The 24,876-nt window shown below is 43.9% G+C and overlaps 1 protein-coding gene across 1 annotated transcript in view; it reads right to left on the bottom strand.

Annotated features, from left to right (window-relative positions):
* Positions 1–24,388, bottom strand: part of CRTAM (cytotoxic and regulatory T cell molecule) — a 29,666-nt gene extending 5,278 nt beyond the window's left edge. Inside the window, exons 1-8 of the mRNA XM_062198403.1 lie at positions 24,338–24,388; positions 15,779–15,925; positions 12,915–13,067; positions 11,104–11,244; positions 9,945–10,106; positions 4,731–4,811; positions 1,218–1,301; positions 122–268 (exon numbers count right to left, since the gene is read on the bottom strand). Coding sequence (XP_062054387.1) covers positions 122–268; positions 1,218–1,301; positions 4,731–4,811; positions 9,945–10,106; positions 11,104–11,244; positions 12,915–13,067; positions 15,779–15,925; positions 24,338–24,383 — 961 coding nt within the window. The 5' untranslated portion in view covers positions 24,384–24,388. The remainder of the gene's footprint in view (positions 1–121; positions 269–1,217; positions 1,302–4,730; positions 4,812–9,944; positions 10,107–11,103; positions 11,245–12,914; positions 13,068–15,778; positions 15,926–24,337) is intronic.
* Between the last annotated feature and the right edge of the window lie 488 nt (positions 24,389–24,876).

Raw genomic sequence — 24,876 nt, 5'->3', positions numbered from 1 at the left:
AGCACTTCCCGAGTGGCTCGTGCAGCCTCTAACAGGAGAGCCCTCGGGGACACACATCTCCTCTTTTCCTAGCTGACTGTTTGGCACCATCCAGCCTCCGGCAGGTCGTCCGCCCACTCACCTTTCTTCCAGATCACGTGAGCTTTCCGCAGCTTCATGATGAAGAGCTGGACTATGACGAGGAGGATGAAGATGAGGAAGGACACGAGGGTGAGCAGCAATATTCCGCTCTTCCTCCTCACCAGTCCTATGTACTGAGGATTCGCTTCTGCAAGGAAGACGAGAAGGACTCACACAGGCTTCCTCAGCCACTGAGGAATATGACAAGACTCCCACCGTGTCACATAGGCTGACAGACAGCCCAGATGAGGAGGTGCGGGAGAGCTCGCTCCGGAAGGTAGACACTCAAATTGTGCGCTCCTCCCAAAAAAGCAAACAACTATGCAAACAAACAAAACCACTCTGTGGAATGAGTTGAAAAAGATTTTTTTAGTTGGAGATGTTGAACCAGTTATTTTTCATGACTACAGAAAGCATGTGAGAAAACAGACTTAAATTATAGTTAAGAGATTCAAATTAGCTACTAGGAATGATTTCTTTCTTTCTTTCTTTTTTTTTTTTAGCAAAATGTAATTAAGTGGCAAGACAGATTGTTGGCTAGATTAAATGTGGCCCTGCATTTGGGGATAAACTGGTGGAGCTTTAAAAAGTCTTTCTAAACCCAGGATTCTGATCTTGTGGGCTGTAGCTTTGCTGAACATCCTAGTTCCCTCTTCTTAACCAACAAGGAATTAAGAGGTGCTGGTTAAATCTAGAACATCATGCTTGGCACTATACAAGACACAATCCCTAGTCACCTGCAGCACTGGTAGCACTGGCATCCCAAGTAGGCAGTAGCTTGAGCCCTGGCTGCTCTACTTCAGATCTAGCTCCCTCCTAATGCACCTGGGAAAGCAGTAGAAGATGGTCCAAGTGCTTGGGTCCCTGCACCCACGTGGGAGACCCAGAAGAAGCTCCTGACTCCTGGCTTTAGATTAGCCCAGCTCAGGCCATTGCAGCCATTTGGGGAGTGAACCAGCAGATGGAAGATATCTCTCTGCCTTTCCCTCTCTCTCTCTTTCTGTAACTCTGCCACTCAAATAAATAAATAAATCTTAAAAAAAAGAAAGATGTTAAAACATAGAGTATCCTTTCTAAATGCAGGAGGTGACACTTACCGGTGGTTAAGTCAGAGTTCAGAGTCGTTTTTTCTTTCTCTTCCTTGTCAATCTCTGATGTACTAGAATTTTCCATGACTGAGACTAAGGTGAAAGCAAAGACACATATAAAGAATCCATCACACATATGTGACTAAGCATGACTGCTGTGGTTTGGATGTTTGTGCCCTCCAAAATGCAAGCAGAAGTTTAATTGTGACAATTAAATTGGCCATTGTGACAGTACTGGGAGGCGAGACCTTTAGGAAGTGGTTAGGCCATGAGGACTCCACTCTCAAGAATGGGTACTAAGGACATCATTGCAGCAATGAGTTTGTTATCGAGGGCATGGGTTTAGCTCCTCTGGCTGTCTCTTGACTTCTTTTCGCTGTAGCAAGAAGGCCCTGCCAGAGGTGGCACCTCAATCTTGGATGTCCCAGCCTCCAGAACTGTGAACCAACAAATTTTTGTACATTACAGATTACCCAGTCTGTGGTATTGTGTTATAGCAGCACAAAACAGACTAAGACTATATATATATATATAGTCATATATTATATATATAATTTGAGTATAAAATATACATCTGTGTATTTTCTTCCCAAAGCAGCATTGGAAACAAAATTAAGTGACTTTCATTTTTAAAAAAATAAGATCACTTTTAGACTATTGATTTATTTAAATTTTCTTTTAAAAATTAACCCATAATAATCATACATATTTATGAGTTATAGGGTAATATATTTTTAAAAGATTTATTTGTTTTTTTTTTTTTTTTTGAAAGGCAGAGTTATAGAGAGGCAGAGGCAGAGAGAGAGAGGTCCTGCATTCACAGGTTCACTCCCCAATTGGCTGCAATGGCTGGAGCTGCACTGATCTGAACCCAGGAGCCAGAAGCTTCCTTCTGCTCTTCCACACGGGTACAGGGGCCCAAGGACTTGGGCCATCTTCTACTGCTTCCTCAGGCCATAGCAGAGAGCTGGATGGGAAGTGGAGCAGCCGGGACTGGAACCGGCACCCATATGGGATGCCGGCACTGCAAGCAGCAGCCTTACCTGCTACGGCACAGCGCCAGGCCCTATAGTATAATATTTCAATACATGTATACAAAATGTGTTGATCAAATCTAGGCAATTGGCATTTCCAAGCTCTTAGCATTTTTGTACATTTGGAGATGTTGAGTCCCTATCTTCTGGTTCTTCATAAAACCTGCAATAGGTTGTTGCAAACTACAGTTCCTACTGTGTTGCTGGAGGCAGGAACCATTTCTCGTCTCTGTGTTCTGGTTCCCATTACCCAACTTCTCTTCTAGACCAGTCTATATTCAGATGGACTCCCGTAGCTTCCACAGAGGAGAGAGAACATGGGGTATTTGTCTTGCTGCGTCTGGCTTACTTAACTCCAAACTACTGATTTGTTGCAAGAACAGTGGCCGGTGGCCTTATTTCTGTAAGACAAACATTCGTTGCGTGTTTAACCCTATGCCATGTCTTGTGCTGAGCACTTTGTCCTAATTACTTCTCACTACAGTTCTGAGAAAACAGGTTTCCAGCAGTTAAGTAAATGACCTAAATCCCATGGCAAAATAGTGGCAGAGCCAACATTGAAACCAGGGCCCCAGATTTAAACCACAGCCCCTCTGGAGTCAGGCCTACAGGGAAAAGGCTCTAAGATAACAACTCAGCACTGAGGAATGGCATCCCAAGCTTTGGGGGTGGAAAACCCACGGCCTGGGGCCAGCGTTGTGACACAGCGAAGTGCGTCATTGCTAGAAATACTGGCGTCCCATATCAGAGTGCTGGCTCCACTTCTGATTCAGTGATGCGCTAATGCACCTGGGGAAGCAGTCAATGAGGGCCCATGTGACTGACCAGGAGGGAGTCCTCGACTCCTGGCTTCAGCCTGGCCCAGCTCTGGCTGTTGCAGCCATTTGGGGAGTAAACCAGCAGATGGACGATCTCTCTCTCTCTCTCTCTCTCTACCCCCCCCCACTCTTGCCCCACCCCTCTGTGTGTACGTATCATTATCTCCTTCTCTCTGTCATTCTGCTTTTCAAACAAATAAAATAAACCTGAAAAAAGAAAGCAAACCTACAACCTGCTATCAAAGCAGTGGTTTGTCTGTAGATACAGTCTCCGGTGTCATTCAAACATCTGCATGCCTCCCCGCATGATGCTGTTGCTAGGTGAGGCAGACTATAAAAATAAGCGATGTCTCTTGCAGCTGTCGCTTGTCTGCCAAATTCCCTGTTTTCCCCTCTGCAGGCTCTGGCTTTTCAGCCCGTTGCCAGCGCCACCGTGTGGATCCCAAGGGGAATGGAGTCTCTCATCCTTTTACTAAAGATGGGTGTTATTAACAGTAATAAAATTGTAGAAATTGAAAGCTGAAAGGAATTTTAGAGACCATATTTCTTAAATCTTATGTTATACATGAAAAAGCAGAGCAGAAAATTGAGTCGGTGAGTAGCGGTACAAGCCAATTTAAGGACAACTGGATTCTAAACACGTTGAAAAATATTGGATTATTAAAGCAAGTGATGTGGCTGTCCCACTTCATAATAGCTTCAATTTCCATGGCCCTTCAAAAAGCTGTATGGTACATACTGTATTTATCAGCGTGTAAAACCCTGAACATTTTGCTTTTAAACAGTATTCAGGATTCACAATTTTTAAAATGTGATTTGATACTCAGAAATATGAACATGATAATGATCTAAAAGCACTGTCTCACCAGATGAAATTATCATAGAGACACAATATGAAGCAGAGGGAAGATGTGGGAATGTATGCCTTTCTGGATGAAGCTGCCTTGCTTAAGGCATCATAGTATACTCACGTATACATTGAGGTTCTGAGCACCTGCTACTGCAAGATACCTTGCTAGGTAAAACCCAAAATTAAATTAAATACATGAGGTGTTCTCTTCCCTTTGTGTGTGCACCCACTCATGATGATAAATCTTTCTGTTATTGTCTTCTATTTAAAAAATTAAATACGTGGTCATTGCCCTCAGATTCACTGTCCAGAAAAGTGGAATTACAATTCAGGTTTTATTGGTTCTTCTGCAGGTGTGGTTCAATCCTGTCATAAAAAGTGACCTGAGTTCTTGACAAACAAGTAACTGATGCCCTTTCAAAGGCTTCGAGGCTCTCTGCTGATGTCAAGCCTTTGTTTTGTGTTTGGTCTGTTCTAGACAGAGAGACAAAGAAATGAGTTTCTCTGCAAAGGAATTCGACCTTATTCTTTACTGCAGTTCCAATGTCGTGTGTGTGTGTGTGTGTGTGTATACAGAAGAAGCATTTTGAGCACAATAGCCCTGCACTTACAAGGCGTTGTGTACCCAGAAGTCCATCCCACCAAGCACACAACTGATGTGGCTCTATTCTAGGACAACACAAACTTGGATCCAGTTGACAAGGTCCATTATGATCTGATTAAAAATTAAAATAAAAATATTCTTCATGCCTAGACTTAGAAAGATGACCTTCCCAAGGAGACATGACTTTTTTTTTTAAGTTTTCATGAGGACACTTACCCGTGCTAGTAGGAAGCTGAGTGCCTTGGGACGACAGAGAGCTTTTCTCCAGGGCATCGGAAGTTGCCTCTTGATCTGCGACTAGGAAAAGGGAAAAACAAAATTCTGCGACTACAGAGAGCAATTTTGCCCGCATTCTGCTCCGTCAAGTTGATTGAAGGATGGATGCTGCTGCCACCTGCTTGTGGAGGCTGCGCAGCAATCTCAGGACTGTGTGTTCGGCAGCCCTTGCTCTGGTTTTGAATTTGTATCCTGCTGATTGTCCATCTGCTCGCTGGCCTAGCTGAAAAGGACAGCATGCTGGCGGGGGGCGGGGGGAGGGGACCTCCATGTGGTGGCGAATTTTGCTGGAGGAGGCAGAGAACGCTCACGGTCTCTATCTACATATAGCTATCGATAAATACCTGTCTATCTATCTGCTTCAACATTCAAAAGCATACATATGTTTTATAGGTGCATTTCCAGGAACTTTTTGAAGACATCTCATCTCCGTCTACCCTTCTATCTACCCATCCACATATCTATGTACGTGTCATTAGTAGGTGGTTTGGGGTCAGCCTTGGACTCCAGTGCTGCTGTTTGCTTGCTCCCAAGTAAATTTGATAAGATGCCTATTTCTCTAATAGTCAACTTCCCCCCCCCCCAACCCTTATCTGTAAACTTGGGAGTGGGTACTTAGCATTGCAGTTAAGATATCTGTGTCCCAGGGCCAACACTGTGGTGTAGCAGGTAAAGCGCCACCTGCAGGGCCAGCATCCCATATGGGCGCCGGTTCAAATCCTAGCTGCTCCACTTCTGATCCAGCTCTCTGCGATGGCCTGGGAAAGCAGTAGAAGGCGGCCCAAGTCCTTGGGCTCCTGTACTGGCATGAGACAACCGGGGAAGCTCCTGGCTCCTGGCTTCAGATTGGCACAGCTCCGGCTGTTGGGGAGTGAACCAGCGGATGGAAGACCTCTCTCTCTCTCCCTTTCTCTGCCTCTCCTTCTCTCTCTGTGTAACTCTGACTTTCAAGTAAAAAAAAAAAGATACCTGTGTCCTAGAACAGAGTTCTATTCCTGCCCCCCTAACTCCAGCTTCTTGCTCATGTCTGCACTGGCCTGGATGGGTTCCTTCCACCCATGTGGGAGACCTGGATTGAGTTCATGTCTCCTGCCTTTGACTCCAGCTTGGCCTTGGCCATTGTGTGAATTTGGGTGTGAACCAGTAGATGAGAATGTTCTCTCTCTTTCTCTCGTTCTCTCTCGCTCTCTCCAATAAATAAGTTGGTACATTTATTTATTAGCTACATTTTCATTTAGACTTTTGGGGAGCCTGCATCCACTACTTTGTGATCAGTGATGTTATTGATGAGTGTGATTTTTAGGTTGAAATATGTCAACATTTAAAAGATCTGCATAACTCAGTGAATCAGTATTTTCCAATGACCAAGGCACAGTGTTACAGAAATCATGCCTGGATAAAATAAAAGATCCACTTAAAGTGCAAGAGAATTTGATGGATTTTAATGTAACAGAGTATAAACATTTCACTGATGCGGTTGCAGGTCTACATAGCAACTGATCTTTAGAAAACTGTCCGTTGAGTTTTGGTATGGCTTCAAAGAGGAATAGCTGTAATTATCCAGAAAGGCTATTAAAATACTCTTCTCCCTTTCCAGCTGTACATTTGTATAAAGTTGAGTTACTTTATGTGTAATTCAAGCAAAACAGCATATGGGAAGTAAATGGATATAAGAATTCTGAGAACTTAATTGTTTACTACTAAGGCCGACATTAAAGAGATTTTTGTGAAGTAAAACAATGCCATTTTTCTTACTATCATTTTTGACGTTATAAAATACAGGCCTTTTTTTCTTCTTTTTTTTACAGAAACATCCATTTCTGTTGGGCACTTGTGTTTGCTCAGCTCTTTTCTCTCATGGACACAGTGCTGGCATTATCCCCGTTTGCCCGGGGTCCTACCACACAGAGTATAAAGGTGAAGGGACCCTGCTGTAAACATGTAGGAGATTTTAAAAACTAACTGGATACACGAAGCACTTTTACTATCTGTACGTCAATGTAGTAGTTCAGCAAAGGGACAAGGAAATAAAGAGAAGTCATCAATAGTGGCATTCCTCTTCGAATGCTTATAGAGATCTGCCAGTGGAGGCTAGATAATCAACAGTTAGATCTCAAATGAAATTCAGTCCTTAACCTATTATTAGAAGCATTTAGAGGGACGTAGTGGGTTGAACAGCTACCTGCCATGCCAGCATCCCATACTGGCACCAGTTCAAGTCCCGGCTGCTCCACTTCCTGTCCAGCTCTCTGCTAATGCACCTGGGAAAGAAGCAGCAGATGGCCCAAGTCCCTGGACCCCTGCACCCATGTGGGAGACCCAGAGAAAGCTCCTGGCTCCTGGCTTTGGCCTTGCCTGGCCCAGCTCTGGTTGTTGTGGCCATGTGGGGAGTGAGCCAGCGTATGGAGGATCTCTCTCTTTCTGTCTCACTCTGTGGCTATGCTTTTCAAATAAATAAATAAATCTTTTTTTAAAAAAGAAAAAAAAACCATGATGAGCTATTATTTGGGGTTATATAGAACTATATTCATAAAAGAAAGTAATTTACAATTTCCCTTTTCATAGTAATTTTTGTTGAAGATTTTTAATAATTTCTGAAAAGTAAAAATGTTTGCTTTTCTTAAGATTTATTTATTTGTTTGAAAGGTATAGTTACAGAGAGGCAGAGGCAGAGGCAGAGAGAGAGAGAGAGAGAGAGAGAGAGAGGAGGCCCTTTATTTTGCTGGTTCACTCCCCAGATGGCCACAACAGCCAGAGCTGTGCCAATCCGAAGCCAGGAGCCAGGAGCTTCCTCCGGGTCTCCCATGTGGGTGCAGGGGCCCAAGGACTTGGGTCATCTTCTGCTTTCCCAGGCCATAGTACAGAGCTGGATCGGAAGTAGAGCAGCTGGGACTTGAACTGGTGCCTATATGGGATGCCGACTCTGTAGGTGATGGCTCTACCTGCTAAGCCACAGTGCTGGTCCCAAAAATGTGTTTTCAACACTATTGGTTTTCTTATTTACTTTTAAAATGATTTATTTATCTAAAAGGCAGAGTGACCAAGAAAGAGGGAGAGACTCCCTTCCATCCAAGGGTTCACTCCCCAAATGCCCACAACACCTGGATGTGGCCCAGGCTAAATTCAGGAGCCAGGAACTCCATCCCATGTGGGTGGCAGTGACCCAAGTACCTAAACCCTCATATACGACCTCACTGGTTCATTAGCAGGAAGCTGGCAAGGAGTGGAGCTGGACTTGAACCAGGGACTCCAAAATGGGAGGTTTAACTCGCTGTACCTTAACACCCACAGCTGGTTCTCTTGGTTAAGAATCCGAATGTCTTTTCAGACGCATGTAGATAGACAGCCTCATCCCCCACAGGCACCAGGCTCCAATTCCACTGATGCGGGTGGAGCGTGGCTGTAGAGTGAGTCATAAGGGTCGGAGTGGGTGCGTACAATGTCACTACAGCGCAGTCTGTGGGTTCTGGAGTCTTCTCAAGCAGCTTCCTCCATAACAGCTTTTGGTTTGGTGAGAAAGTGGCTGTGGAAAGCCTGTGGCAGTGAGGGGAGCCTGTCAACCACAGACACAGCCCCCACAGCTTTCCCACAGTGAGGTTCTCATAAGCCAACTGGCCCTCCAGGAGTGCCTTGCATCGTAGTCATTTCGTTTGACAAAAGAGCTTTGTCATCGACAATTTCTTCTTTCACTCATGTAAGCCCTTGGACTTCAGGACTCTCCTTGCACTCCGAGAAGTAGCTTCTACAGCAAGGAAGCTCAGCATCCTACTAATTGCAGACTTGTCCATGTGACTTCTGATGGGATACCCCTTGTCTCAAGGACTTGTATCTAATTTTTAAATCACCCATAACCCCACATCCCAATATACTTTATTTATTTATTAAGATTTATGTATTTATTTGAGAGGCAGTCACAGACAGAAAGAGGGAGGGAGAGGTGCTCCATCTGCTGGCTCACTCCCCAAATGGCTGCAATGGTCGCAGCTGGGGCAGTCTGAAGCCAGGAACCAGCAGCCTCCCCTGGGGTCTCCCACGCTGCCGGTGCAGGGGCCCAAGCACCTGGGCCATCTCCCATTGCCTTCCCAGGCTACCAGCAGAGAGGTGAATTGAAAGAGGAGCAGTCAGGATAAAGAACCGATCCCGATATGGGATGCTGGTGCCACAGGTGGAGGCTCAACCTACACACCACAGTGCCGGCCCCTTGTATATAATTTTGAAACCATTTCTTGGACTTTAGGAAAAGGAATCACAGAACAGGGGTTCTGAAAATGGGGGTGACTTCTCAATATTTGATGCTTCCAGGGGTGTTTGGCTCAGAATATTATCATAGTTAAACTAAAACCTTCAAACAGTCATAGTCAACCTAATACCTTCATGTAACTGTGCATGTTTTATAGGAGTGTAAAATTACACTGGCAAGTTTAAACTTATTTCTGTTCCTATTCTTTCCTTTTGGGTCAAGTACAAAGTTTCAGTATGCTTCAAAGGATCTCTCTAAAGACACGATGGTAATCAAAGTGTTTAAGGTCAAGTTAACATTAACCATCATTATCAAAGGGCAAGTACGATGCTATTTGCATCTAGTACTGAGCTATGCTTTCTGCACAGCTGGGCTCCTTCTTTTTTTTTTTTTTTTTTTGACAGGCAGACAGGCAGAGTGGATAGTGAGAGAGAGAGACAGAGAGAAAGGTCTTCCTTTTGCCGTTGGTTCACCCTCCAATGGCCGCTGAGGCCGGTGCATTGTGCTGATCCGAAGCCAGGAGCTAGGTGCTTCTCCTGGTCTCCCATGCGGGTGCAGGGCCCAAGCACTTGGGCCATCCTCCACTGCCTTCCCGGGCCACAGCAGAGAGCTGGCCTGGAAGAGGGGCAACCGGGACAGAATCCGGCGCCCCAACCGGGACTAGAACCCAGTGTGCCAGCGCCGCAAGGCAGAGGATTAGCCTGTTAAGCCACGGCGCCGGCCTGGGCTCCTTCTGAGTATTGCCTCACTTGCCACCCCGCCACTCAGGGGGAGAAATTTCAATGATGGCATCCATTTGCTGTGAAGGAGAGCTTTGTTGACAGTACTCTCACTCTGGAAGACTTCACCCACCCCGTTTAACTTCATTGATGCTGCAATATGATTAAAAATGACTAAAGGCAATTAGTTCTTACCCCAATCTTTAAACTGGAAGGATGCAACCAGGTTGGTCCCTTGCAGGCCTTTGTGTCGGATAATGCAGTCCACCGTTGAGTTTTTGCTGTATGTGTGGACTAGGAGCTTGCTGGTGGTATTACATGTCTTCCCATCCATTTCAAATTCATAGTGGGTTTCTCCTATGTAGCAAGTTAAAGAGAATGTATGAGGTTATGGCTATTTAACACTATTGGGTGAGTTTGGTTTTATTACAGATCACCAGTTCTTGACTTCTTGGCAAATATATTAGATTTGTAACCTCATTTTAACTGGCTGCCTTTTATGCACTTGGCTCTGATCACAAAGGGAAGGAGGTGAAGGAGGGTAGATACGTTTATGTAAATCCTTCACTACATGGAAAAAACTTAAAGCCTATATGCTATATAAGGACAACATGATGCTACAAAACACAAAGACAGAAAAACTTACTCATGTTCCATGGATAAGACAGATTAAAGGGGAAATCTAATGGAATAAAAGTGCACTAGAATGGGAATCGGGTCTGGAGTTTAGGTCTTTTCTCTAGAACCCCATTTGAGCCTCCCTCAGTTTCATCAGCTGTGAAAGGCCCCTGCAGCTCTAAGAATGTAGAATTACGTAGATATTGGAGGCAGTGCCTGTTGAAATGTAAGCATGTGATGAATAGCTCCAGAGCATCACAATGAGTTATCCTTTTTCAGTTAAAGACTTAAAGTTTAGACTGCATGCTATCATAATATTTTAAAACTTTCCTTGTGGGAGTGAAACAGCACTATATATGATCTAAGGAAGATCATATATGTTCCAATTGCCTATATTATGTAAATGCGTTTTTAATTGTATATTTTGAAAAGGTTTATTCTTAGAGATAATACCTATAGGATACTTTCTACTTTGGAAAATTTTGTCAAATTTTAAGAAGCCATTATAAATATCCCACTTTATGTTTCTACTTTGTGCAAAAACATGTTCATTATTTGTGATTAGGTTTTTGAGATTAAGGCATAGTATTGACTGGTGATAGTTTGGAAAAGAACTGATAAATTATTAAGTGTCATCAGGCACCTGCGGCCACCAGAGGGTGCCAGAACCTTTAAAATCCCTTGGACATTTACCTAGGAAGGAAAACAAAGAAAGAAGAGCTGTTTCTGCACCTACCGTAAAACTCCATGCCGTTCCCTACTTGCCAGGTTATCTGCGGAGGGGGCTTGCTTCTCACGGTGGAGCATTGAAGTACAACACCTTCTCTGTTTTGTCCTCTGAGAACTGAAGCCTCCAGGGTTGGCTTAGAAGGAATTGCTAGAAAAAAAAAAAGTGGATTTTTCTGTGCTCCACATCTCAGCAAAGCACACAGCCTAATAATCTGTAGGGAATGCTGTAGGGTCAAGTCTAGTTAATGGGCTTCTTGTTTACTTGCCCGTTCCCAGAATCAAGTCCTGTTAAAGGGCTTTCGTGGGCTTGCACAGCTACTTGGGCTGAAGTCAACATGTTTGCCAGTCGGTGTGTGATTAATCCCTGAAAATTCCCAAACACACTACGTTATAGCAACAGTTCTTAAATGAGCTATGGGACTGCATTTGGGTGAACAATAGAGACCTGAATTGCAGCTTCACCTCTTGGTTAAGTCCCCTGACTTCTTGGTGTGCCAGTTTTTTCATCTGTGACTTGGGGAGATAGGCTAAGGAGTTGGCTTTTTCAACCTTAAACTTTCATGAGTCTGCGACTCACCTCCAGGTAAGTTGCTTCTGTCCCCTCCTAACAGCCAAGGTGCATTTCTCGTACAAAGAGCCCATGGGTCCTTTTTCATTGTACTTCTGTCTCAGAAATCCCTTTTAGTTAGGATTCTTTCTTCCCCTTTCCCGTTCTACCTCCACTTTGGTCCAGAACTGTACCCTTCCACATCTGTTTAATTCACCCATCTGCACCCTTGTAAAGGCACTTGTTAGCTCCAAGTATGACCCAGATGTGTTACCTGCTGGCAATGCGAAGATGAAAAAAATGTGGCCCTGCAAGATGCCCATAGTGCGGTGGTAGTCTCCACCCCTACACTGTTACCTAAAAGTTCCTGTGTTGAGTGCAGTGGTGGGGGGATACACAGGGCATTGTGAGAGCTCAGAAGTTGCACAACCAGCCTGAGCCTGGACGGAGTGGGAGGTGGTCAGTGGGTGGGGAGAAGACAAACCTTGAGGTGAATGAGTCACATTGGCTCCCAGACCTCAGACACCCATTGCTTCTCAGCTACTTTCCCTCTGTGCCTTTATTTTATAGCAGGCATCACATGGACATAACTCCACAAGGGAAGTCTAAAGAATCCCTTTGTGTGCTATGTGGCATCAGGTTACTTAGAGATCAATTAAAAGCAATGTTTTTCATTGATTTATTCTGCCACAAAAAGAAAAAAGAGAGAGAGAGGAAGATAGGTCAGACACCACTGACCCTCTGCGGAAGCGGCACATCCCAGAAGACGGGGCAGCTGTCACATCCTGGCCGCCCCTCCCAGCCCCACCGGCCAGCAGAAGAGAGGGGGTCTTTTGGCAGAGGATGTGAGCAGAGGACGCAGTGTAGATACATCGGAGTTCATTCAGTGTTGGGATACACTCCACAAGGCTCCACTGCATTTACAAGTGTACCTGCAAACTCCTTCCGGGCAGAGAGGGTGCCTACCTCATCTTCGGTTCCCTAGAGCCTCATATGCTACCTGGTATATAATCTGAGCTCATCAAATATGAATTCTCCTGTTTTTGCGTTCCCTCCAAGAGAACATGCTAATGCCACAGGTTCACAGTTGAATCTGGGGTTTGCCTCTTGAAATGCTTGCTTTCATTTTCTTTCAATGAAAGAGGGCAGAGGTGGCCCAGGAAATGCCTTTGCCAGAGGCAACAATTCTAAATTAAAACATTAAGCTGAAAGCCGGTGAGTATGTTCATGACTGTGTCTCTCATACTGGGTTTTCTGGCTGGGGCACCTACCTAACACAATGACTTTCACTTCCTTTGTTCTCACAGGGCTCCTGTAATGTAAACACTTGTACAGGCCTTCATCCTGTAAGGTGACGTTAGGCACGCTGATGGACAGCTGATTGGCCGAGTGATGAAGCAGCTGGTATTTAGAATTCCTTAAAACTGTACAAGAGGGAAAGAGAGCTGTTATTAAGAAATGTATTGGATGGACACAGAGTGATCATAAGAATCACTTTAGATTTTCACACGTTAAGAACAAATGCTGTGTCTTCAACTGAGCTGCGTTCAAAACACTAGGAGAGGGAGGAGGAAGAGGGGTGGGAGGGTGGGTACAGTGGGAAGAATCACTATACTCCTGAAGTTGTATTTATGAAATGCATCAAGTATGTATTCCTTAAATAAATTATTTCTGGGGAAAAATCAATTACACAAATGTAAGAAAAAATTTTTAGTGTTACCAACAGGATGCCTCTCCCAGTTAGTATAGAAAATGAAGGACTTTGATAGTGAGATCTGTGAAGTAAACAGACTGCTTTATTTGTGCTATGCTGGGAAGGGTTCAGCTGGTGGAGGATTACAGAATTTTGTTCTCTCTTGGTGAAAATCACCTGACTGTGATTTACCTCCTTGAAGTCTGGTTCATTGGAGCTTGTCTCATCACAATGAATGTGATGAAGGAAGACAAACACACCAGCCGGGTGCGTCTTGTTTTTAATTTTAAAAAGCTTGTTATGGTTTGCCATTTCCCACAGACTCTGATGTAGTTCTTCCAGGTGTTTAGCCAATGGCACAAAAGTAAGTTCCAATCAGGGGTGGATATTTGGTGCAGTGGTTAAGGCACTGCTTGGATGCCCACATCACACACTGGAGTGTGTGGACTCGAGTCCTCGCTCCAATAGTGATGACTCAAGTTCTTGGGTCCCTATCACCCACGTAGGAGACCTGGATGGAGTCTGGCTCTTAACTTTGGCTGGTTCCAGTCCTGGCTGTTATGGGCATTTTGGGAGTGAACCAGCAGATGAAAGATCTCTTTCTGTCTCTCCATCTCTCTGTCTCTCTGACTTTCAAATAAAATGAATATAACTTTTTTTTCCAAAGAAAATTCCTGGGGCTGGTGCTGTGGCACAACGGGTTAAGCCACTGTCTATAGAGCCAGCACCCCATTAGGGCACCAGTTCAAGTCATAGCTGCTCCACTTCCAATCCAGCTTCCTGCTAATGTGCCTGGGAAGGCAATGGATAATGGCCCAAGTGCTTGGGCCCCTGCACCAATGTGGGACACCCGGATGAAGCTCCTGACTTCATATGGGCCCAGCCCCATCATTGTGGCCATTTAGGGAGTGAATGTTAAGTTTTATAACACAAGCAAATCTAAAATAATTAGCCCTTGAGTGGTCGACCAAGGAAGGTGGTCCTCATCCAGAATAATATTTGCATGTTCTGAGAAACTGATATGATGGCGTCATCGATTGTAGAATGTTCAGCAGCATCCTTGACCTCTACCCACGGGATGCCCGAGGCACTGCCCTGTTTGTAACATATTCAGTGCAGGGCAAGGTCACTTCAGGTGGAAAACCAGAGGAACTAGATCAAGCCATTCTACTGCAGAAATTCCAGAATGTTCATCTCTCAGTTCCCCCAAGCCCAGCCCAAACAAAAACAACACAAGGCATTATTTAACAGAATTACCTTACCTAAAGTTGTTTTCTTGGAATTTTTAGCAATTAGTGCCTAGTTATTCTATCAGGACCCGGTAGTAATAGTGGACTTTGTTTGAAATAAAGTATTTGGCATTTGTCTTAAACATAGCAATTTCTAAAATCTGTGTTTATTTTCAGAGAGAGAGAAAGAAATTTTCCATCCACTGGTTCATCCCCCAAATATCCATTCACAGGGTTGCAACAGGTCAAAGCGAGGAGCCTAGGAACACCCTTGGGGTCTCCCACATGGGAGTCATACTCTGCGGCCTCCCATGATGCATTAGCAGGAAGCTGGATTGGAAGCAGTGTAGCTGGGATTCAATATGGGATGCACTCATTTCTAGCGATGCCCTAACCTGCTGTGCAACAAGGTCTACCCCCAAGTATCAATAAATATCAGTTTGTAATACAATTTTCAAGGCATATCTAGTTGTTCAGAGGCTATCCTTTGTAAACAAGAATGAAATTTGCTGGTTTTGAGACCTTTGTAAGTATTTGGCAGGTAGAGCTATAAACTGAAGATACCACATGGGCTCATTACGAAGGAGAGAGTTTGGGAAAACCCTGGCCAGAGTCAGAGAGAAGTCACTAGACTTTCCAGGCTTCCTCCCATCTCAGGCCTCTGACACCCATTTAATGTGCATTTGCAAGGACAGGAATGGCTGCCCTCCTTTCCAAAGTCACACACCCTGTCCCTTTCTATTGCTTATCGATCTTGAGAGTTTGTGCTGATCAGCAGGCGGGGAGAGTCCACGGCTGTGGGCTGCCCAGATGGCCAGGCAGCAGCGGGCTCCAGGTGCGGCTGCTGGTGTTTGCTGCATGAGGACAGGGGCCCCCACCCAGTCAGACTGCCGCCTGCCTTTTCACTGTGCTGCAGTGGTTTCATGGGTGCAGAGAGTCAAAAAGTGACCTGGGGGTGGGGCATGGAAATGTGCCTTGTCATTTAAGCCCCCTTTAGCAACACTTCTGGTGGGGTTTCCATTTCAGACTTCCTGCCCTCAGAGAGAGCGATGTGTAAAGGAACCGGCTTCACAGATGCCATTCGCCTGTCGCAGTAGGTGGGCTGCACCTACCCTCGAGTGACTCACTCACAGGCTTTCGGTCCTGTTACCCTGGCTGGGAAATCCCTGGGGTTGAGGTCCACTGGTGACATTTTTTTTTCTTTCACACTTACCAGGATGGTCATTAAAATAAATGGTGAACCCTGAGGGGGCCAGCCATTGCAGGGTGGCGGGCTGGGAGGGAGAAGTGCTACAGTTCAGAGTGAGCGTCTGGCCTTCCTCCACGGTGATGGTGTCCACAGGGTTAGTCAGGACAGCTGCTGTGGAGCAAGAGCACAAGGGACAGTCAGTCTGGTGGGCCCAGACCACACCTGCACTGTGGCAGGAACGTAGTCTCAGCCTGACCTCATTCATTCATTCAATCATGTAGTCACCTTCCTTCTAGAAACCAAGGCATTGAAGCAAATACCAAAAAATACCAGAAGAGAAGCAAGCACAGTGTGTTAAGATGCCTCATGAAGGAGGGGACATTCGAACAAGCTTTGAATGAAGGGGTGGGGTTTGAGAGGAAGAAGGGAAAAGCTGAGCAGTTATTGGGCGCTTGATCCGTCATATGGGGCTGCATGAGGCCATAGGAGGGGTTTGCAAAGAGGTGAAGGAAAACATGTGTGATGATAGTACAATGCACAGATTTCCACACTTCTGCATCACAAAATTTTAATTCCAACTTGCTTCGAGCTTTTCAAAGTCCCCTAGTATTACCTACATTTAATTTAATCTTCAAACTAACCTTGCACAGGAAGAGCCATTTCACTCATTTTACAGAGGCTCTGTTCACATCTACGCTTATTTCACTATGTCGGTTGAGACCCCAGAGTCAGGTTTTCCAGCCTCAGTTTACAAAATGGGCAACTTGGACCGTCAAGGACACCGGGTGTGTCTGGGATACTAAGATGATAGTCAATGGTGAGCTTGTGAATTGTGGAGCTGCCCTTGGTGGGAGGTAGCTAAGTCCCTCTGGCCTGAAGGTTTCTACACTAGAAGAACAATGTTCTAAGGTCTCTTCCAAGTCAATATTCCACCGCAGCACCTTTTCCAGGCAACATGAGAATCTAATTCCTCAAATCACAGCCCTCAGAGAATGATAAACAATTGATTCTAAGAAGCTGCAAATTTGTACTCCACTTCTTCCCTTGCCAAAAAAAAGAAATTGATGAAAAAAATAAACTGGCTTTATTCCTGATCTGGCACATTTAGTGTTCTCATTAAATCTTCAAATTTGAAGTTAATTTGTTTTTATGAGGGCAATTCTTATCAATGAAGGTATGAAACACTTTCATAAACAAAGGAATACCATGGGATTATAAGTCATGAATCACAAATACAGCAAGTTTTACTGCATCAGCTTAAATCTAAAAAAAAAAAATCAAGAAGAGAGTTTATTTCCTTGTGATAAATTTCAAATATTAGGAAGAGTGCTTTGGAGAACGTGGGGATTAATTAGTGCAGAGTCTTTTGTTTGTTCCATTCCTAGGTCATTAGCTTCCTTCTAGCCTCCAGCAGTCATGACCCAGAGTTGTTGTCTTGTATTCATATTGACTTTCATGGGAAAACACTTTGCTTGAATTCTAACGGAAAAAATACCCATATCATCAGCCAAGCCTAAAATGAACAACAAAGAGCCAATAAAAAGAGATTTGTGCATTCAAAAGAGCATTGAAGCAGAAAGCCAGAATTCTACTTAGGTTTGACCACTTGGAAATATTCTGTTTTATGAAATCAACCCATAATGGAGTAATAAGGATAATATTAATACAGATGCTTTGAAGTGGCTGGAATTTCTTCTAAGGGATTTTTGTTGTTAATAAAGATGTGGGGGGTCAGTGAGTGAGTCCCCGGCTCAAGTGTCCGTATTAGGTAGGAGGGGAAGACAGTGGTCCCAAACCTTGGCAGTCTGTTAGCATCACCTGGGAGCTCTCAAAGACCCTGATGCCTGGTTACACCCACCACTAATTAAATCAGTCGCCTTGGAGGTGGCACCCCATCCCCGGTTCTCCTGATCCCCAGCTCGAAAACTCAGATCACTCAGATCTTAAAGAAAAAACAGTTTAAGTGCAGTGAATAGTTTAAAATCAGAGCCCCAAGGGTGCTTCTTTGCTGGCCTCTCCTAGAAGGGTTTCCAGCCCCACTACTTTAGTAAAGTTGCTTTTGTCAGATTTTTCCATTGTCAAAACCAATGATTCATTCTCAGACCTTGTCTTGTTCAGCCTATTGCCATAACCGATTACTCCTAGCTCCTTAAACACAAGCATCATTTTCTCTTTATTTTCCTAAGTTGCTGGCTGCTGCTTCTCAGCCTCCATTCTTCCCCCCACGCAGTGGGGGTCAGTCTACCTACACTTACTTCATAGGTCATCTCCTCTAGCCTTGCTACTTAGCTAATGCCTCCGTGTAGATGTCTAAAGGGCATAGCAAATCTTACAACTGTAAAGGAAACTCTTGCTTTTGTCTCTTCCAAATTGTTTTCTTCCTCTAGATTTTGCCATTAACAAATAGCAAGCAGGTTAAGTCATAAAGATCAGTAATACTAGAGCTGGCATTGCGGCGTAGCAGGTAAAACTGCTACCTGAGACCTTGGCATCCCATGTAGACATGGGTTCAAGTCCCAGCTGCTCCACTTCCAACGAATTCCCTGCAAATGTGCCTGGGAAAGCAGTGGAGGATGGTCCAAGTCCCTGGGCCCCTGCATCCACATGAGAGACTGGGAAGAAACTCCTGGCTCCTGGCTTTGGCCTGGTCCAGCGCTGGCTGTTGCAGCCATTTTCTTCTTCTCTCTCTAACTCTACATTTCAAACGAATGTAATAGTCTTTTTTTATTATTATTATTTGACAGGTAGAGAGAGACAGAGAGAAAGGTCTTCCTTCCATTGGTTCACTTCCCAAATGGCCGCCACGGGAAGCGCTGCACCAATCTGAAGCTAGGAGCCAGGTGCTTCTTCCTGGTCTCCCATGTGGGTGCAGGGGCCCAAGCACTTGGGCCATCCTCCACTGCCTTCCCAGGCCACAGCAGAGAGCTGGACTGGAAGAGGAGCAACCGGGACTAGAACCCGGCGCCTATATGGGATGCCGGCACTGCAGGCAGAGGATTAACCTAGTGAGCCACGGCACCGGCCCCCTGTAATAAGTCTTAAAAACAAATCAGTAATCCTGTAGTGTAGGGATTGCTTTTCCAATTTAGAGATGAGGAAACCAAAACTCAGAGGGGAGGCAGCTTTTGAGCCAAGGTTTGAATCTTGAGCTAACATCTTTCATGCCTGATGATGATGGCTGCTTTACTCCCCAGTTCTCTGCATTGTTCTGTTTTTTACAGACGGAAGCTGCTAGGGGCAGCGACTGTTGGATATTTCTCTAAAATTCATTCCTTGCAGAAATAATTACAGCATAAGCATGAAATGTAGTGGCTTAATGTCAGTTCTCACAACAGCACTACAGTGCAGACAGAGGACAGATATCTGCTCTTTCGCTGTTAATAAGAATACTGAGGGAGCCGGCTCAGTGGTGCAGTGGGTTAAAGCCCTGACCTGAACCGCTGGCATCCCATATGGGCGCCGGTTCTAGTATGGGCTGCTCCTCCTTCGATCCTGCTCTCTCCTGTGGCCTGGGATAGCAGTGGAAGATGGCCCAAGTCCTTGGGCCCCTGCACCCGTGTGGGAGACCTGGAAGAAGCTCCTGGCTCCTGGCTTCAGATCCGCCCAGCGCCGGCCGTTGCAGCCACCTGGGGAGTGACCTTTCCCCAGATGGAAGACCTCTCTCTCTGACTCCACCTCTCTCTGTAACTCTGTCTTTCAAATAAATAAAATAAATCTTAAAAAAAAGAATACTGAGAAAAGTAGGAAAAGGAGAAAAGTTACTAGAAGAAATTCCTCCTGAATTAATGGTAGAATTAAGACCAAGTTAAGAAACTTGTTTCATTTTATCCTTCAGACTGGAAGTTAGCACCTAGAAGCTTTGCCCATGTACTTATCTTTGGTGAAATGATTGTCTAGACAGCAAGATCGCATTTGGTAAGGTGATAGTGGTAAGACTTATCTGCAGCTTAGAAATAAGTGTCTCCAATTTTAAAGATATATCTGTCATTTGTCTTTCTCTTAAGATATGTGTTTATGAATCAGGGTTATTTACCTCTTACAGTATCTTAAAAATTATGATGAAATGTGGTATGACTTTAAGCATAAAGTATTGGATATCCTCAGAATAGTATTTGTTCTTGCCCTTGAGAATTTTGTCCCGGCTGCTGATCAGACTGATGCCAGTTATAGATGCTCAAGTTGCAAGTGGAAAGGGCTACATTTGAGACACAGAATACAGGCTGCTTCCTTTTCTCTTTGCTGCATGCTTTGCTTTTGGTTTGCAGGCCCAGTTATCTTGCAGTCTTATGTAGACCCCCTGTTTAATTTAGAAACAGGAAATCATTGTAGAAAGGAAGAATAACCCCAGTGAGAAGCCGCAGGCCCACCAAGCTTTGCTTCAAATGTAATGCTTAAAAATAGTGTTAATGTGTCTAGCCTTGTTAGAGGGTGAAAGGGGAGGTTGCTGTGTGTAAGTTTTGGTGGCCTACCTCTCAAGGAAAGTTGCCCATGATCCTCTTATTGCCATTGGAAACTCAGTTGTCAACTCAAGAATTTTCTCTCACCTAAATTTGGAGGAAGATTTTCCCATTTGTTGTGAGAGGGATACGGCCTGAGACGTCTGTCTTGCTCACCACTTCCTCCCCTGTAGGCTCCGTACACCTATGTGTCCTCATCCGCCCATAGCCTTTGCTATCTAGACCCCAAGTGCCAAGTTCCTTGTTTTTCCCAACTGTTTTTCAGAGTTTTTCTCTGCAAATTAGCCCTGCCTGACCCCACACATGCTGAGCAGAGAGAGTTTCATCATGACTGTGGCATCTCTCCTGTGGTGCTGCCACTTCCTCCTGGTAGGCTGTGCTTACTAAGTGGATTACTGACTTTGACACTTCATTGTTATTGCCACAACTGGATTTATCCATCCAAGCATGGGCCTGTGTTACTAGACTGCTAGTAGAGCCTGGTGCTATAGATAGTGACTGGTTTATATAAGGAAAAGGAACCCATGATCAGCATCATCATGTTCCACCACAAATCTCATAAACGAATTATCCTATCACTGGATGGTTTTGTGCTAAGGCACAGGTGGTTAACTCTCAAGCTAACGGACAAGCAACAGTCACAGCCACCCACCAAAACACACATGGATAAAACCAGTGTAGTTCTTAAGAGTCCCTAGTCTAAGATTTGGGGTGTTGCTGTGTGCAATCTTTACTACAGGTAATCATAGTAGATTGAAAAAAAAATTCTGTGACTTAATAGCCCATTATTGCATGCAATAAATGTAAAACCAAAGCAAAGACAGTCTGTCTTGCAGGGCCGCAAAATTCAACACGTCGGACTGGAACTCCTTATCTCTACTGACCTCTGAGTCTCATCCATGTCTAACACAGCTATGTCAACTGCCCCATTCTGATGGTTTTTATATTCATTAATGTTATCATCAACCACTGAATAACAGATGCTAGAGAGGTGCCCAAGCTTCTTTTCTCTCCAAGATATCTCTTTACTCAACTCATTCCTCTTCTTCCACTACTATTGCTGCCTGAGTTGAGGCCTCCATCATTTCTTTCCTGAGCCATTGTAATAACTCCCTTTTAGTCTCTCATCCCTCTAATTCATTATCCCCATCTGCTTTTAGGATTACATTTTAAAAGCATGAATTTGAGCATGCCTCTCCCTTCATTAAAATATTTTTTACAGCTCCCATTGACTGTAGGAATCAGGCCAAAACTCCAGGTGACTGGACTCACCCTCTCCAGTGCCATCTGCTGATGCTCCCTTCCAGATACTCAGTACAAATGACCATTTATATTTCTAGAAAGTTCCAGGCTCCAGGAGATACTTTGCCTTTTGTCCATGCTGCTCTCTTGGTCTACAGTGCCTTTCTTAAATCCTTCAAACCTCAACTCAAATTATCCTACTTAGGAAAAATTCCGACCTGGCCTCAGCATCCCCATGATGACTTACTGTCCCCCTTAGATTCCCAGAGCCTTTGAACACATCTGTAACTAGCACTTAGTACTCGCTTTTTAATAATGTGGTCACAGGTGCATCTCAGTGGATAGATTACAAATTCTTCATGGAAACGTTGTTGGCTGTTCATTCATTTTATATTCCCAGGACATAGCTCAAAGTAAAATTTGAGGTATTGGTTGAATTGATGGATGAAAAATGAATAAAGGTATATATTCAGGGATAAACATTTTAGCAGGTTGCTAACTTTTCTTGTAATTTTTACATCAAATAATAAAGACTAGAGCTAAATTAAAACCAGAGGCACACAAAAAGCTAATTCTTGAACCAGAGCCCTATTTACATACCATTATGTGGTATGAAGCAAAACTCACTTTCACTATGGACCATTACAAAAATGATTTTCATTATTTTTAGATAGAATCAATAGAAAAAACTTACATGTGTGAAAATAAATTATATTTGTCAAAATCAAATTATTTCTAGCCCTCCATAGATTCAAAGAAGCTATCTCAACAATATGATTTTGTCCTGGTCAGAATGATTGAAAGAACTACTCAGTTTTCAATTTTCCTTTGTGTTTTCTGTATCCTGCTCTTCGCTAAATAACCAAGATGGACAGTTTAACATTTGGTGGATTTGACATTTCCATTACCCACAGTCTAGGTAAATGGAAAGCATTTTGAAAAAATGTTCTTTTTATTGTGTTTTACCTATCTTAGGAACTATTTATTCCAAGACTAGCCTTGGCAAGAGAGCAGGCTTCAAGGTTATGGTTTGTGTGTGTGCAAATACTTGGCAGTCACTGGAGCTGCAGAGCTGAAGCAGTCATAGTGATTTCTCCGTAATTTAATTTGCTAAAGTGAATAACCATTTTGCATTCTGCCAAAACTGATGATGCGCTGCCTTTTTATTGATGAGAAAGCAGCATGGTCAGCTCCTTCTCTCCCAGGGGCTCTGATGGGCCTGGACAGGTTCAGAGCACAGTCAGCGACTGATGCACACACCGCGATTGAGGGCGGGTGCCCTCTGGGTGGCTCCTTGGATTGGTTTTGGAATTGGATTTTTCGATATTGAATCTCCCACACAATATCAGCTGGTGGTTTTCAAACTTTTGATCCGCATCAAGAAACTCATTTTTGAAAACAACCCCATACACACACACCAATGTTAATAAATATTGGGAGATAACACTTCTGCCGTGTGCTGTATAGGCTGAGGTTTTCGATCCATTCTAGTTGTTACCAGTTGGTCAGATTATGTAACGTCTTTTAACTTCAGTGTTCTCATCTGTTAATTTGGGGTGTCCATCCCGCCTCAGTAATTTTGTTAGAATTAACTGTAACTCACACAAAGTACCTGGTATTGTGCATGACACAGTAATCCCAGTTTATATAAATAGTATTTGAGTAATTTATATTCTAGAAGACTTGTTTTAGGTTTAGCGTAAAACCTGACTTTTGCTGTTAGAAACTTACTTTTATGAGATATTTTTCTATGAGGCAATGACTAGAAGCTTGAAATAAAAATTAAGGCCCGTTTAAAACTCTAAACTTTGGTGTAATCGAGATCATTGTCATTTTAGCTGTCTAAATGCACTCTTTCTGAAAGTATTAGCTATTCTCTAAGCCACTCATTGGATAAACTAATATTATTCATTACCAAAATTGAATCCTTGTTGAGTGCCTCAGGGACTGGGGACCAAAAAAGAAGGCAGTCATTGAAGTGTGTAAAATAAGAAATTGAAGTACTGCGTAGACTAGACAATCGAGTTCTGTAAAACAGCTCCTTTAGATGCCATTCTGCAGTGAACACAGATTTGGAGGAAGGAGTGTGGTTCGTGGAACAGAACCACAGATTGGATACTAGGGAACAGACACACACACAAAGAGAGGCCAGCAGTGGGTTTCTGAGTGGTTGTCCTTGCAGGAGTCTGGTACAAGCTGTAGTCAGGCACTTTGGGACTCTAGGGTCTGCTTCCTGCACCCTTGTCCCAAGGTTACTACCTTGTCCCTTGTCCCAGGTAGTAACAACTCTACCTGAGCTAACATGGGAACTGTGTCTTTCTTTAATTTTCAAAATGTAATATTTGAATAAGTGTCAGAGACAAAATCATAGCAAAGTGTAAGGTACAACTGATTCTTTAAAATAAGCACAGTTTTCCTCGGACTCACAAATATCTCTGAACTAAATAGAGTGCTTTTACATTTGACAGTTGATGCTTATAGAAATCCAGGCGGATCAAACATTGTTACCATCTTCATTTTAAGGAACTGAATTACTAGGCTAATACTTATATGACAAGGAAGTTTTAACATCTAAAGCTGATGTCTGTCAACTGATATGACCTTCAAAGATGAATAAACTGGTTGTACTTTTCCATAACCTGGATCCCACAGAGACACACACTACGGTGATCCTTCTGTATTCTTTAGCAACTGAACAAGAGATTAAATAAATCGCTACCATCCCTTAGATGTGTGATTCTGCTGTGGCTACAAGTTATTAGCAAAGTTACCTGGGTTGTCTTCCGTAGCAGGTCCTCCATGAGCGCAGTTGCTTGAATTACAGACACCTTGGGCAAAACGTTAAGTTACCTGAGCAACGAGAAGATTTGCTCTGAGTGCTTACCTTGCACGGGGAGCCAGGACAGCAAGCTCACCACCCTCCACCACATACTGCGCTGTGTTGCTGTGACACTCTGTCCACTTCCTCTGGATTCTGAAATCAGTAGAGAGGAGCAGTTTCTTTTGAAGAGGGGAGGCGGTGGCTCTGTGACCTCATGTGTACCAACTCCCCAGGTGCTCTGAGAGCCCCCTTTTAGTTAACTACCCCCAAAACACTTCCTGGTGGAACATTTTGGAGACTACATATGTCACCATGATTACAGAGGTGTGAGTTGTGTGTTGGTGACAAAATTTGTTCTACCACAAGTGGGCAGTACTGGTAGGTCAACCAGTTGTGAGGTTTTGGGTGAGAAAGAGTGGGAGAAATCATAAAACATCCCTGTGTAGTGATGTCAACCTTTTACTTTTCTAGTTTACTAGATTATTTAGACAATTTTTGCTCAATCCTTGTGAATATTCACTTATATATATTTTAAAGATGTATTTATTTATTTGAGTCAGAGGCACAGAGAGAGACAGAGACAAAGACAGAGAGAGAGAGAG

Source organism: Lepus europaeus, chromosome 7 (genome assembly GCF_033115175.1).
Source record: "Lepus europaeus isolate LE1 chromosome 7, mLepTim1.pri, whole genome shotgun sequence".
Lineage (NCBI taxonomy): Eukaryota > Metazoa > Chordata > Mammalia > Lagomorpha > Leporidae > Lepus > Lepus europaeus.
The sequence above is the reverse complement of the archived record's forward strand: the minus strand, read 5'-3'. Positions and strand labels throughout refer to the sequence as shown.